Raw genomic sequence first — 16,673 nt, 5'->3', positions numbered from 1 at the left:
ACCGCGGAAATATTGGACCTTGTTGGAAATGCCACCTAGCGGCATGTGCGTAGTAGTGACAACCCCGCAGATCTGGGCACAAGAGGTTGCACCCCACTCGACTTAGCAGCTTCTTCGCTTTGGTGGACTGGTCCGGAGTGGCTATCCCAATCTCCTGAAGCATGGCCAAGGCCCACCGCTCGAACTATCCAGCCACCGGAAGTACGCAGAGTGGAGGCACTACTCGCCACTGAGGAAGATCCCGACATCTTGGAACGGTTCTCCTCTTTCGCACGTGCCCTTCGCGTCATGGCATATGTCTTCAAATTCATACGATGCTTAAAAGGGCCCTCTACTGAACTCCGGATCGGCGCAGCCTCCTCCCTCTCACATAGCGATCTCCAGGAAGCCAAACGCCGTCTCATCCTCCTAACTCAAACCCATCACTACTCCCATGAAATGGCTCGTCTAGCGGACTCAAAACCCATTAATAAAAAAAGCTTCTTGCTAGCCCTTAAACCCTCTCTAGGTAAAACCGGTATTATGAATGTTAACGGCCACCTCGCTCACTCTACCTTAGGTTATAATGAACGTCTCCCTATCATCATCCCCGAGAAGTCAAGGTTTGCAACTCTGTACCTACGATTCCTTCATGAATAACTTCTCCACGCCGAAGTACGGCTTATGCAGCAGATGATACGGACAGAATTCTACTTCCCCCGGCTCAAGCCCCTCATCAAGAAATACATTTTCCAATGCAAGACATGTGCCCTTCATAAGCAGCGAACACGCTCACAAATCATGGCAGCTGTGCCCCCCGAGCGGTGCACGTTTGCTCCACCCTTCACGACCGCCGGGGTCGATTTTGCTGGGCCTTTTCAATTAAAGGCATCCATGCTAAGATCGCCCACCCTTGTGAAAGGTTACGTGGCCGTCTTTGTATGTTTCACAACAAAAGCGGAGCACCTTGAGTTGTGATCCGATCTCACTAAGGAATCATTTCTCGCTGCCTTTGCGCGCTTTGTTGGCCGCCGTGGTTATCCCGCCAAAATGATGAGTGATAATGGCAAAACCTTTATTGGAGCCAAAGAAGGAGCTACAGAAAAGGAGTTCTCTGCCTTCCTCAAACAGATATCTAGTGACATTGTACAAAAATATTGAAGAGTTCACTACCCTATTAATAAGAGTTGAAGCCGTCTTAAATTTGCGGCCGATCTCTCCACTTTCCAAAGATCCAACGGATTTCACGGCACTCACCCCCGGCCACTTCCTTCGAGGAGCCGCTCTCTTATCATTCCCCGAAACGAATCATGAAAATTTGTCTCTCATTAATAGATGGGAGAAACTCAAGGTCTTGCACCATCAATTTGCCCGACGCTGGAAGGAGGATTATCTCAAGGACCTACATAAGCGACATAGGTGGAGGGACCCACAGGTGGAACCCAGCGTCGGAGAATGCGTCGTCATTAGTGATGAAACACTCCCACCCACGGAATGGTGCCTGGGCCGCATCGAGAGGTTGCACCCTGGCAAGGATGGGCATATCCGTGTAGTTGACGTACGCACCAAAACCGGCTTATTCACACGATCACTCGTAAAATTAGTATTTCTGCCTTCCGGGGAAGCCACCACAACTCGCACCGTTCCCCATTAATCACCATGCCCACTCTGCACAGTAATCTCCTTGTCACGACACACACTTTTTTCAGTCTCATATTAACACTTGTCATATATGACCCACTAATGGTTGTTGTACATATATATCTTTCCATATGGAGCGCAATTATACCCCCCAACCAGCGCCGCGCACTTCCATCAGGTCAAAGGTGGTCATTGCACCTGCTTCGGAAGACGACCAATCTTCAACCATTCCACGCACTTCCGACGACTACCAACGATGCCGTTTGTGCACGCGACACCATGCACTACGAAGATGCCCTGTGTTTGTAGGCATGCAGCCGCAGCAACGCTTTTTGTTGGCAAGGGCACACCACTACTGTACCAATTGCCTGGCGCTATCTCACGCCACGCCCGAATGCACATCGGCGGGTAAATGTAGAGTTTGCTCGCTACAGCACCACACCCTTCTGCACCGAAACAGTACCTTGGCAGGTCACCGCACTAACTCGCACGCCGCGTCGAAGAACCCCAAACGACTTGTGCTGCCGATGCGATATGCCTTCCAACGTGGGGGATCAGGGCGTACCTCAACTCGCACCAAGCACCCTCCAAGGGCCACGACCGTGGCGAGCCATAAAATCCGACACACGGAGGAGGGACTGCACACCGCAACATATCGACGCAAATTGCTAGTTCATAAGGCGCTCAGAACTCTCCAGGAATTGAAAGATGCACTATCCGCTTAATGCGGCTAAGGTCGGCAGAATGTACAAGCGAGCACTGCGGCAGCTCGGTATCAATTAACTTCTACATCTCTCAGTTGGTGAATTATATATTGAATGAATTTTTATATTAACTTAACCTGCATTTGTATTTATGCAACTTTAGTATACGATTGTATTGAATCCTCTATTATTGAATTTGCAACATAATATCGATAGTCCAAACGCTATGTAACGATTTGAGTGTCTGCGGGTGGCAACGCAAACCCTGGTATATACTTACATGATTTCTGCACTTGCCAAATCGACCAAAACCACTTTTTGAAAAATCATAAACCTAAGGGTCAAAGCTTATAATAGTTTTGTGTTGAATTTATAATATAAGCGGTATCTAAAAAAAAAATAATGTACATTATTTGATAGCATCCCTCACGTTTTTTAATGGAGTTAATTCATTTGTCAAGCACGTGTGAGTAACACCCTTTCCTTCCATATTTCATACAAAAAAAAACAGTGCTAATTTCATTTGATCATTCATAACTGTTTTATTTATCTTTTTAATTTTCTTTGTTAGAAGCTAGATATTTTTATTTTTCTGACCTTAGCTCCTTGTGGCTCATATGTTTGTACACATCGCCAATCATAACTCACAATTTCGTATGTATCCTCAAAAACAAATTCATTCCGTAAGAAATTTGCTGGTATTGTAAAAATATTAGGGTTTTTAGGTATTCGGCCTAAAAGTTACCAAATTACCAAAGAGATTAAAAGTTAGCAATTTTGGTAACATTTTACCAAAGTGGCAACCGTGGTTGGGATGCGTGCACAAAAGTAAAAATGCATAATTTTTAATTAGCACATCTTCTGGAATTGGAAAATTTAGCCAAATACGTGTGTGCTCTATTGTACAATATACTATTGAACTATGATCCCGTGGACCACTTTTTTATTTGTTCATTAAAAAGTTACAGAGCGAAAAAGAAAAAAGAAACAAGGCGCTTATTTCCAGCGATCTACATGTCGTACAGAGACAAATTATACATCAAATTAAAGTGCTTGATCTGAAACTTTGCACAATGTATAGATTTAAGATTCAATAAACCGTTTTTGAAATATTTGCGTCGACAATTTTTACATTGAGCAAAGCATTGCTACGTTCATTTCGATAGGCAGCATTTTTAGCATTTTAAATTTAAACGTATATTCGGTACAAGCACACAATTATAGATACATCTGGAAGATAGCAACATAACATGTCGGGGCATTTTGTCTTATTTTTATAGGCATTTCAACGCGTTTTCTAGAGTGGGAAGCTTTTCCAATAGCACCCCCTCTTTGGAAATGGGCATAAATATTGGTTAAAATATAGTGTTGGTTTGAACTGCTCGGAGAAATTCCCTTTAAGGCTATTATTAATCGCAAAAAGGGTTTGATAAGAGTTTAAAAGTATATATGGTACCGAAGGGAGAGTATAACCACTAGTGTTGTTCTATATCGAAAAAAGTAAACCCCTATTTTTTTATTTTGAAATCAAAAAATGTGTAGAGGTCGCTCAAAGCGCTCAAAGTTATACATGTATTTTTATATGGGGATAATATATTTTTTCGTAGAAATGGTATAAAATTCTTGAAAGTTTGTATTTTTCGATCGGAAAAATCTTGGTGTCTTCAGGAGACTTTCAATAATAATACCCAATTGTTTATTTAAACATTTTTTAATACTAAAAATTTTTTATTGGTCGCCCCATTGCATTTTTCGGGGTTGTTGTGGGGTTTTGGCGGACCTATAAATTATAGTTGCAATAAAAAAATGGTTAAATAAACAATTGGGTATTATTATTGGGAATCTCCTGCAGATAAACAGAGTTTTCTGGTAGAAAAATTTCGATTTTTAACTATTCTATACCATTTCTACGAAAAGTTGTTTTTTCCCATATATAATACATGGAAAACTTTGGGCGCTTTGAGCGACCTCTAAATATGTTTTGATTTCAAAATAAAAAAGAAGGGGAATTTTTTTTTCGGTATAGAACAATCCTAGGGGGTGAGAGCATAAAAATTCCGGCTTTACTTTTTCACATGCATTTTTGGACCACCCTAATAACCACCCACTATCAAAAACTTATACATATAAAAATAGATATTTACTTTTTAGGTACATTTATCTATATTTAAGTTCAATTTTTTCGGCAAATATGTACAATTAGAAAATATAATTTTCATCCCCAGTGTGAAAAGATATTTTATGACATCAGCGAGTAGGTGGATGCTGCCAAATCAACGAGTAATAACGGACCTGCGAAATTCGCCACCTTATATACTTACGTAAATCTTGCTATAATTTTGCTATTGTTGGGAACATTTGCATTTTGTCTTGAGTTGGAAGTTGAAATAGTAAAAACAAAATTGAGTACGTTGGGTGTAAGATTCTCAGGCTGTGTTGTTCATGAATATTAACTCATATTAAAATAATTCATATTTTTTTTTAGAAATGGACCGACGTAAAATAAATTATCACTTTCTTCCTCTTGTTGTTTTCTATCTTCATATAGGGACAGGAAACCCAGAAGTAATTTTTTGTGTCTGTTCAACATTCTTCACGACACACTAAGGGTATTTGAGGTAAAAAACCGGTCAAAAGTAGTTTTTCTAAAATTCATGACACAAACAATGCCTTTGTATATAACGCGTGTCTTTGTTCTCGGCACTTTTGATTATTTTACATATTTCTCTGTGTTAATATGTCTTCGTATGGTGAATTACCAGAAAAATTCGTATTGAATATGGAGGTTAAAGGTATGTACTTTGTATAAAAATATGTTGCAGTTAATCGTCTAAGTTCCGCATTTAGGCTTATATTGAAAATTTCCTTCTTAAAAACGTGGTATTTTTAACAAAAGTTTAAAACAATAGTGTTTTTGTTTATGCGTCGGGCTTTGTCGCCTTACATTTAAAATGTGGTAATAAAGTTTGAACCTTCGCCTATCTGAATGTAAAAAAAAATCTCCCCCCGACCCACCCCAACCATTTAAAATTTTTTTTAGTCAAAGGCAAAATTTTTCAAAAATATTTTTTTTCTTAAATTTTTTCTTTTGTAATACATCGAAAATCAAGCTAAAAATCTGAAGTAAACTGTAGACAGTGAAATATCAGTAAAAATCAGTCACAATATTTTGCTGAAAATGGTAGACGGAAAGGTCTGCAACTCCGCAACGGACACTGCATCAACTGTTATATATGCGGCCAGGCATCAAAGGATTTTAACAAACTAGAGAAAGGTGCCGTTAAAAAAGAAGCCCTAAAGTTTGGGCTCTCAGTACTCCATGCCAGAATACGTCTGAGGAACGCAGAATGCTGTTTTCGCTTTACCGGCATCAACTTGGAATTAATCAATAAGTTTAAAGTGATTCTTGAGGTAATCTCAAGTGGCCATGAGGTTGATCACCAAAAATTTGATGATTATGCCCAAGACACTGCCAAACTGTATGTGGAATTGTACGGCTGGCATCCAATGTCGCCTACAGTCCACAAAATTCTGATGCACGGAGCGCAAGTGATAGCAGAAGCAATTCTGCCAATTGGACAATTGTCCGCGGAAGCCGCTGAGGCGCGAAATAAGCATATTCGCAAATATCGGGCAGACTTTGCAAGAAAATTTTAGAGGACTGAGTGGAACAGAGACATTTTAAATAGATTACCTTTAACATCCGATCCTCTCTCAGCTAGAGTCGGTCAAAGGATAAAAAGAAAATCTTGCCATTTTCCGCCGAGCCAAAACCATTTTGATTGCTGCAACGAACTTAAATAGGTCGGACGACAATACTGTTGAAGATATTGATGATGATAAGAGGATTCGGATGTTAACAGTGAATCGGATGGCAACAGCGAATCGGATGGCACTGACTCCAAATAAAATCAAGTTTTCCAAAATTTGTACTTAAATTTTTTGTTCTGTTTTTTTTATGTATTGTTATTTATATATCCAAAATGTTGATAACATATCGTTTTTTATTGTATTTTGAGATAATATAGGCCCCTAAATAATTTTGACCAGTTTTTTGGCTCAAATACCCCTTAGTGCGACACCTGAATGACAAAATATTACATAACTAGCTTATACCCGCGGGTTTCACCCCGCGCTTTTATACAAATATAAAAAATAATTTAATGATGTTAGATTTTATTTCTGTGCCCATTTCGTTATAGCTCGTTATTTTTTAAGCGAGTTAAGGTATTTAGGCCGTTTAAAACTATGAAATTATAAAATCTACGAAAGATATCAATCCCTCTAATTTACCTTAAAATGGTTCCAGGTATACGACGCGTAAACATGTAACCTTCTTGGAGGTGCCACGGCGGGTTCTAATATTTCCAACTCAAATTTAGTAACCTGGCCTTGATAAAATACCACTTCTCATTACTGTAGCTAATGCCTCAAGAGTGCTTTAGATTATAAGGCCGAACCCGGCTCTCCCTTTTCCATTTAATGAAATTTTTTCTATCAGTACGGCACTTATAAAATAAATCTCCATAACAAATTTAAAATACTTCCAAAGATTTTCTATCCTTCCAGAGATATGTATTAAGAAATTTTTAGTATGTATGGGAGGCGACATGCCTCCTTTTTTAATAACTCACATTTTTTCCATGAGCAATTGAAACATTTTGTATACACAACTCCATACCAAGTTCCAGTATTCTTCCACAAACACTTCCAGGGATATGTGGCAAGAAAAAGTCAATTTGCACAGAAAGTGCCACGCCCCTTTTTCTTATAACCCTAATCTTTTTTCATGAATTTAGAATTGATTTTACATATCCCAGTACCAAGTCCAGTACTCTACCATGAACACCTCTAGAGATATGCAGTATAAAAGTAAATTTGTACGGGAGGTACCATGCCGCCTTTTCGAATAACGCAAATTTTTCTCCATGAGTATGGAATTAATTTTGTATACACATCTCGGTGCCAAGTTCCCGTCCTCTGCAATAAACACCTCCAGAGATATGCAGCCTACAAAAATCAATTTACATGGGAGTTGCCACATCACCTTTTCCAATAACTCTCATTTTTTTCCATGAGGATGGTATTAGTTTCACATACATACATACATATGTATTTCCATACCAACCTTGAGTACTTTACCCCAAACATTTGAAGGGATATGCAATATGAAACTTTCAGTCAGTATGGGAGGTGCTACGCCTCTTTTCCACAAACGTCCATTTTTCTCCGTCAATATGAACCTGATTTCACACAGTGTTTGAAAACTGGTAATCTGATTAACGATTAAAAATGACCGATTAAAATGTTAATCTCGTTTGACTATTAAAATTAATTAGTCGTTATCAACTGTACGATTATTGATAACATTTTTTGAATCGTTAATCGCTGGCTGCGATTACGTTTAATTAATTTAAAACATTAATCGTTAATCCAATTAAAAATAAAATCTGATTAATTTGTCTAGTTTGTCCGAGTTTGAAACCAAACACCAGTTATAGTAACTATATTGTGTTTTACGCTTATAAAAAGCACATAAAATATAAATAATATAATTATTGTTATTAGTAATAAATAAACTGGGAACTTTTACAATCCTAGTTTGTAAAACGTTTGTTGGTATATATCTTAATGAAAATGCACATCAAATTGCTTAGATGGATGAGGAAACCCGACTTAGCCATTCCGGATTTACTTGCTTTGTATGCACAGGGAAATTCCAGCATTACTTAACTAATCACCAAACCTACTTGATCAAATTAAGAGTTAATGATTAAAAATTAATTTTTTAATCGCGGTCACGATTAACTATTTAGTCTGATTAAAATTAATCATAATTAACTGTAATCAGATTGAATTTAATCGTATTAACTAACTGATTAAAACATCAATCGATTAATGCCATCATAGATTTCACATAGATATCACTATACCAAGTTTCAGTTCTCTCCCACAAATACTTCCAGAGATATGTATGTAATATGAAAATTCTAATTTGTATGGGAGGGGCCTTGAGTTATCGGACTTACTTTCAGTCTAAGACCATCCTTCCGAAATCCGTAGTAAGTGTACTAAATTTCGTTCTGATCGGAAAACCGGTTAAGGAAGTAGCCTGTTTTTCATTCCAGGTCATAAACCATCTTTGAGCAAAATTTCACTTTCAAACAGGTGGCAATTCTTGAAAAGTAGCTTATTTTCCAGTCTAGGTCATAAGCTATCTGTGTGCAAATTTTCATGCAAATCCATTCAGTCGTTCCCGCATATTAAATAAATTAAACCTTTTTAACAGGTGGCAACTCTTAAAAAAATAGCCTACTAACCAATCTGGCCCATAAGCTATCTGTGTACAAAATTTCATGCAAATCCGTTCAGTCGTTTCCGCGTGATGATTTCCCAAACATCCAAACATACAAACTTTCCCATTTATAATATTAGTAAGATAAGATTATCGCAATGTAGAGAAAACAACAGTACCGTACTTTATTCCACGCGAATTCGGCAAAGTCAGCTATTCTATTTCCACTTATCCTCGCTTTTTTCTTTTGTTTTGTCACTGCGAATCTGGTATTGTGTAATTCTTGCATAAAATCATTTATTATTACATATTTTACTCTCAAACCGCGTTAGAGCTCCTCGTGTAAACAGACAAGGGAACGAGCGACATTTTTCTAACCAAAAAAACTCTCATAAGAACAAAATACCAGTGAGAATCCGTGTACGTGTAAACACCCATGAGAATTCTCAGACCAATATGGAGGAACTCTCAAGGTATTTGCTCTCATCGTTTACGAGCACCTTTATACAAATTGATTAACATAAATATGAATGCACAAATTTTCAGGTACAATTCCCAACCAAAAGCATTTCCGAGACATTATTAATGGAACAAAGAAGCATCTTCTTTGGATTCGGTACTAAAACTGGGCATAGCATTTCATTAGTAATATTAATACTATGACAATATTCCTAGCTATAGTGCTTATCAAATCTATACGACACCCACATATCGACAATATTTGACCATTTATCTTAATATTATTTAATTTTAATTATCTGTTTATAAAAGTACAGTTTATACTTTAACAAAAACCGTATAAATCCAAGGTTAAATTTTTGTGTAGCGTTATACAAAAAGCGCATTTTCATTTCACCACTCATTCCTTTCTTATTTATCCATCGATTTTCTTCATTGGTAGCTTAATTTTTTTGCAAAAAAAAACAGGCTTTCATACAAAATAAAAAAATTTACAGAAAAATCCTAGTTTTTTATTATTCCTCTGTTAAAATTTGAATTATTTAAATTTTTTCATAAAAAAAGCAAAAAATCAGGAATTATTAATTAGTTTTTCAGATACTATCAGGCGTGTCGAAGAGTGATGTATATACGGTTTATAGAGAATTTGATTAGCTTTACTTCGTATTACGATTGTTCAATTAGTTCGAAAGATATACGTGATTAACCACTCTTTTCTAAGCTGAATAACGGTAAATTGCAAATATCGCCGAAAGTTATCCATAGAGAAAAAAATTAACTTGATTTTCGGAGTTACTGAGCGATTCCATATAGGAATTGGATAGTGGCATCGGGTGAACAACAAAAAATGTGATGCAGTGTTATCGAAGAAAATTTAATTTTAAGATTTAGTATCGAAAATTGAATGGCAAGCTGATAGCACACCTTGTGGTATGTTATAATAGTTCGTTCAATACATTTTTAACACTTTTTCAAAACTTACAAATGCAAATTCGAAAAGTTCAAAACAAACAGAGAATAAAAAAATGTCCCGCTGTGAATTTTCAGAGCTATATATTTTTAGTATTCATCACAAAATTGTACTAAAAAGATTTGCCTAGTAGTAAAGTATATTGTGAAAGAAATTGTATAAAAAAAAAATGTACAAAACATGCCAAAACGGGTTCGTCTGCCTTGACGCTTTCATTAAAAAATTACAAGCCCTAGACGATAGGGTTGTGGAACGAAACTGCAAATATTAGTTGCGTTCCAGATGCTTCACGATTTGCAGGTTTTTACAGGAAGTCGGTCCAGGTGACCACCTTCCATAAGGCTTATTAATGGAGAAAACAGCTGTTCCTGCAAATCGTGAATATCGTGAAGCATCTGGAACGCAACTATTGCCACACATCACAAACCCTTTATGTGTTTACAGCAGTGGTCGGCATTGTGACCAGGTGAGACTCTTTGAGGCTAGATTTAGCATTTAATTTAATTCCATAGCCTCAGAAACTAAGATCTGACTTCGTGGCTAAGAATTTTAGCTTTTTATTGAAGTATGTATGATTTTAAGGAAAGAATATACTGACTTCTGTTTGACTTCAATTTTCCTAGCGTATAACTCTTTCTAACCTTTTTTAAAAAGGAATTTAGCTTCGCTTTTTGCGATCATCTGGTCACACTGGTGGTCGGCAAAAGTTAAACTGTCTCTGTGTTGGTGAGCACAAGAGAACCGCTCCGCATGAGCAACCAACTAGGAAATTACGTGAAGTGAAACTAAATTTTTAACGCATCGCACACATAAAAACATATAAATATATAAATTTAACACATAACGTCACCTGAATGCAAAAAGACCTAACAAACATCGTCGCCGAAATGCAAAAAGTCGTAACTCATAAAAAATTTAAAATACACTTTTTGATTGATATGATGGATTTCATCGAATTACATGTCCCCATATCGTTTTATGAAAAAAAATATTACTTACGACTTTTTCCACTTTAGTGATGATTTTTCTTACGTCTTTTTGCATTTCAGGTGACGATATGTATGTATAAGTGCATCGCTCATTTACTAGAAAAGTGTCATAATCCAAACAAAGCAAAAAATCGAGCTAAGTATACAAAAATGACCGTTACTTATTTCGTATGATGTGTAAAAATTGCATAGCTGTAACGATTACCAAAGGGGACAATTCCCGTTCTGCGTTATCGTAAAGTGATAAAAATAACACCTTTACACCGTATTTATTTCGTTGTTAATTTTATACTTTTCACTTCATTTCACGATAACGCAGAACGGGAATTGACCCTCAGTAGTCATTAGAACAAGATGTGTATTAATTTTTCCCCTGGGAGTATATGTAAATTCAAAACTTTGATGCCGTTTTTCTCGAGTTTTTAGTTTTTTGAGTTATGACAGTATTAAAGTAATGGAGTGGTATGCACATACATAAAAACTCAAATAAAAAAATCGTTTGGATACGCCCGCGTAAATATCTATTGAAGTTCATGTTCATCAAAATTTTCCAATGTGAAAATGTGTTTTAATAGCATATTCCCTAGTTTTTTAAAGGACGTAAACCCCAAAAGGTATTGTATGCCACCAAAACAATTTTCAATATACATATGTATGTACGTAAATACATATTTCTCGCAAGGCATCTTTGTATTTAAGAAACAAAGCAGAACACCTATCCGCGATGTTGATTCGTTGCTTTCTCGCTAAAGACTAAACGATAGAGCGTAAATCCCAAAACAAAATAGCGCAGTGGCAGTGACAGTTTTTAAAATCAGCTGTTACTGCTATTATTGGCAGTCACTACCGCAGCAAACACAATGCGGCGTTGTCAGTGGCAGATTTTTTTCACATTCCCTTTTGTTTGTTTACATTTTTGCTGTTGCCCTTTAGGCTTCAGTGACATCAATAGAAGTTGGCTGCGTTTCATTTATGTCAAATTCAACATGCGAAGTTTGCTGCGATGAAGGCAGTGGCAGTGAATTTAGAATTTGGGCTAAACCGAGCAGTATTGTTAGCTGTCACTGCTGTATTGTGAGTCGCTTCATTGCACACAACAATTTCTAAAAACAGCTGATTTCGCTGCCACTGCCACTGCGTTATTGTATTTTGGGCTTAAGAATACGTGTGAAGTGATCGTCCACAATTGTGGTATGAAGCGCCGACAACTGGTTTACAGTAATAAGACAATGAAAATTTGTTCCATTTATTTGCTTTCGTTTCTGTTTTTGTTTCATATCGTTCAAAGCATTGCTACGTTCGTGTTGAAGATCTGCAAGAAAATGTCCCCTTTGGCCAAGGCGTATCAACTACAGGTGATAGCGATAGAAGCCATGTTTCTTCTTATGAGCACGCTTGTGTCAAATTATAGCCTGTTTTGCTTTGTTTACATATCCGCGTATACATACAAATATACGTAAATATATACCCTGCAAACAAATGCTCCCGAAATCTTTAAGAGTATCGAAAATTTGTTACAATTCTTTTAGGAATCTTTAAAGAAAAACTTATGAAGCGGTTGACAAAAACTAGTAAAGAAATTTCTGTACGATTTCTTAAAGAAAATTCTTAAAAACATTATGAAACCTTTCAGAATACTCTGAAATCCTGGTATGCAGGGTATACATATACATACGAATATGAATAGATAAAGAAGCTGTTGATGACACAAGGAGTTCATACCAACCATAAATGTTGTTTTTGTACGATTGCTACAACCTGTGGTTATTGAATCATGCCTTTGGCTCTGTACATATGTACATACACAACGTTGTTGCATATCCATACATTCATACACAGTATCAACAACAATATCGCTGTGCGGTTTATTTTGATTTGATTCGTTTTCGTCCCTGTTTTGGTTTCATATCGAGCAAAGCATTGCTATGTTCATGCGAATGTGATATAGCGGAAGATCTGAAAAATATATAAATCTTACATGGTTTATTTCGATTTTTTTTCTGAGGCAAATATGGTTCTATTTTTATTATAAATCTATATATGTATGTATCTATATATAATCATACAGACAATTTACTTTCAAATTAAGGTTCTGTAGCTCGTTTCTGTAACAATTCTCTACCAAGGCGAATTGAGATACGAATTCGCCGCCCTGTTCTCTACTGCTAATGTGTAGTAGAGAATGACGTATATTCTAGTAGAGAAATAATCGGCAGAGAAAAGGTACAGAAACGAGCTACTGGATCTGAAACTTTGAACAAACATTTCAGATTTAGGAATCATTTGATGTACACACATATTTGCACGGAAAGATTTTTAGAGTTTTACATTGAGCAATTTTGAAATGTAAAACTGAATCTCACACACGCATTCTCGTTTTCACCAATTTTGAACAATTTTATTTCTTCACTTTATCCTGGCGGGCGAACTGAATGAACGGTAAAGTATTTTAAACCCTCGATAAATATACTTTTCAGAGGATCTGGTTATTTCAGTTTTCTCTTGCGGGTTACAGAATCCAAAATAAAGATTAGTGTCTTGTGGCACTATGTGGTTATTTTGCGAGATTTAGCCGATTGGGTATTTGAACCTCAGTCTGGTGTAATTAATCAAAACCACTTGAAGGATTGATTAATTTCGCGCCCACAAAATAGGCCCTGTACGATAGTTTAGGGATGGGCGGCAGAACAGCTCGCGCGCAGCAGCGCGGGCAAGCAGGTGCTTGATGCGGGGTAAAAATTTAAAACCGAAAGGGTAAGCAATAGCCATGTACGTGTATTAACCCATTTTATGCAAAGCATATTGCCAAAGGCGAATACATTCACCTCTTTGTTTATAGAGGAACAATTTCTAACTATATTTTTGGCTATGTATTAAAAATAATAAAACATCATGAAATGCCGACCAATTTAATTTTTTTATTAATAAAACAATAAAGTTTAAATTGATTATACATATGTAAAAAATAGTATGTGCTAATTCATACTGGCGAACAATAACGTGTAACCGATCTTGCTTGCGCTGCGCAAGTTGCGCATGTGTTCGTAAATAACTACTAGGCTCAGTCGGTAGAAAACCGACATATAAAAAGGTTGTTTGCGCAGTGTTTAAAAAACTGTAATGAGTTTTATTTAATTAACTTTTGCTTATGCTTATGCTTCGGAACAAGACGACAGTCGCAGTCGAAGCACAAGCAGAAACTGATTGCCGACAAAATGCGCAGAGCTGCTGGCAGTCGTTCGTTTAACAGTCGCAGTCGAAGCTCAAGCAAAAACTGATTGCCGACAAAATGCGCAGAGCTGCTGGCAGTCGTTGGTTTAACCGTCGCAGTCGAAGCTCAAGCAAAAACTGATTGCCGACAAAATGCGCAGTTCTTCCGGCAGTCGTTGGTTTGAAAATTTTCATTTTGATTTCATTCTGATTTTGGTCAGCGGCGCAAGTCGATGTATAAGCAATATCTTTGCTTTTGCAAGTTGTCGGCAGTCGCAGTCGAAAAATGAGAAATTTCTAGCTTCTGCAAGCGGGCAGCAACGACGGTCAATTGGTATTTTGTGTTTGCTTATAATTTCTTCAGAGCTCGCAAATTACTGTTGACACTTGCGAAGTGTTCGAAAAATACAGTTGAATTTTGGCAATTCTTTTTGTTGAAAGCGTTGCTCAGTTTCTCCATACAAAAAAATTGTCGAACAAGAAATTGCCAAAAATCAACATAGCTACTTCAAACTCGCATTTTATTGTACTAAAATTTATTATGCCACAAAATTCCATACCCTAAAAAAGATTTAAAATTTTTATGAACATTTCGCTAATTTTTGCTCAAATTTCTTTATTCCATGTACGCATACATATATACATATGTTCATATACACATATTTAAATTTAACTATTTTCACAAACTAAACTCTTTTTATACCCGAGCGCACTTGTGCACAAGGATATTATAACTTTGTTCACATAACGGTTGTTTGTAACAGGCAAAACGAATCGAGATAGATATAGACAAATGTATACATAAATGATCAGGATGAAAAGAGAAATCGATTAAGCGGTGACTGTCTGTCCGTCCGTCCGTCCGTCTGTCCGTCCGTCTGTGCACACGATAACTCGAGTAACAATTAAGATATCTTAACGAAACTTGGCACGTGTACTTCTTTCGGGGGTAGGACGGATGGTATTGAAAATGGGCAAAATCGGACAATAATCACGCCTACCTCCCATATAACGGTAATTTTCAGAAATACGAAAACTGCGATATTTTAGTAACTGCTGAAGATTATTCACTCAAAATTGATATTTGCAATAACTTTTAGACGAAAAATTATAAATTATAAATTTTTGAAAAATGGGCGTAGCCACGCCCACTTAGTGTTACATGTGTATATCTTGGCAACCGCTGCACCGATTCCTTCCAAGCTTGGCATAGTTATTGGCCTTGGTACCAAATGGCCGAAAATTTTAAAAATGGGACAATAACCACGCCCACATCCCATATAACGGTAATTTGAAGAAATACGAAATCTTCGATAAATCCGTAAATATTGAAGCTAATTTATTCAAAATTGATGCTTGCAACAATTCTTTATCAGGAAATACGCTTATCATAAAATTTTGGAAAATGGGCGTGGCACCGCCCACTTATGATCACATATATGTATCTCGGTAACCGTTCTACCAATTTGTACCAAACTCGGTATGGTTATTGTGCTTGCCACATAAAAGCAAAACGTTCAAAATTATTGAAATCGGACTAAAATTACGGATTTTCATATAACGGTAAATTTTAGAAATGGTCGAAACGTCAATATTTCGAAATTTAAGGACGCTAATTTATTCAAAATTGATACACCCCGGCTTACCATGTAGCTGTAGCTTTCGGAAAGGTGAAAAGGCATATATGTAATACTTGCGCCGGGTATTTAATGTTCGGCCCCGCCCGAACTTAGACTTTCTTACTTGTTAATACATATATGCGTCATATTTAGAACAAGTGGTTAATTTTGCCTTAATGTATCTACATACACACATATGTACATATGTTTGTGAAAATCAGGCAAAACTGCATTGCACACTGCGTTATTTCGATAAAAAAGTATGCGTTAAAAAGAATTTCGATTAAAAAACTTTAGCTTACTTTCTACATACATACATATGTACACAGATATATGTATTTATGTTTGTGCACAGAGGTCACTTGGTAACAGCGTTGCCGTTTTGATACAATTGTATCATTTTTGTTACTTTTTTCTCTAAATTTTAGGATTTGATACTTTTTTGTTCACAAATCCTCCATTTTGATACTTTTGGCTGGCAGAAATTAATTTTTGAAAACTATGAATAATATTACTAGTTTAAGGGCAAATAATTTTTTTCTTGTCTTAAAATTGTATATGTAGATACATATTTATATGAGTTTGAATTGGTAAAATAGAAATTGAAAAATACTGTATTAGTTTTTGGCAAAAATTACAAACCTTATTGTCTGTAAATATTTTAATTGTACCTTGTCATAAGCAGCTGAGTTCGTTTTCGCCGTAGTTATGTTTTACTGAGCGAAATTTTTGGGCGAAAGTTGACGCCGTCCTCGCTCTACTGTGCGAAAATTCGCCGTTCGTCGGTATTGTGTTCAACGGTAACAC

At 36.6% G+C, this 16,673-nt stretch overlaps 1 protein-coding gene across 1 annotated transcript in view; it reads right to left on the bottom strand.

Moving 5' to 3' along the window:
• Nucleotides 1-12,887: 12,887 nt before the first annotated feature.
• LOC118735030 overlaps nucleotides 12,888-16,673 on the bottom strand; it is a 327,594-nt gene continuing 323,808 nt past the window's right edge. Inside the window, exon 10 of the mRNA XM_036464622.1 lies at nucleotides 12,888-12,993. Within this exon, the coding sequence (XP_036320515.1) occupies nucleotides 12,903-12,993 (91 nt within the window). The 3' untranslated portion in view covers nucleotides 12,888-12,902. The remainder of the gene's footprint in view (nucleotides 12,994-16,673) is intronic.

Source organism: Rhagoletis pomonella, unplaced genomic scaffold (genome assembly GCF_013731165.1).
Source record: "Rhagoletis pomonella isolate Grant_MI unplaced genomic scaffold, Rhpom_1.0 Rhpom_scaffold_00003, whole genome shotgun sequence".
Lineage (NCBI taxonomy): Eukaryota > Metazoa > Arthropoda > Insecta > Diptera > Tephritidae > Rhagoletis > Rhagoletis pomonella.
The sequence above is the reverse complement of the archived record's forward strand: the minus strand, read 5'-3'. Positions and strand labels throughout refer to the sequence as shown.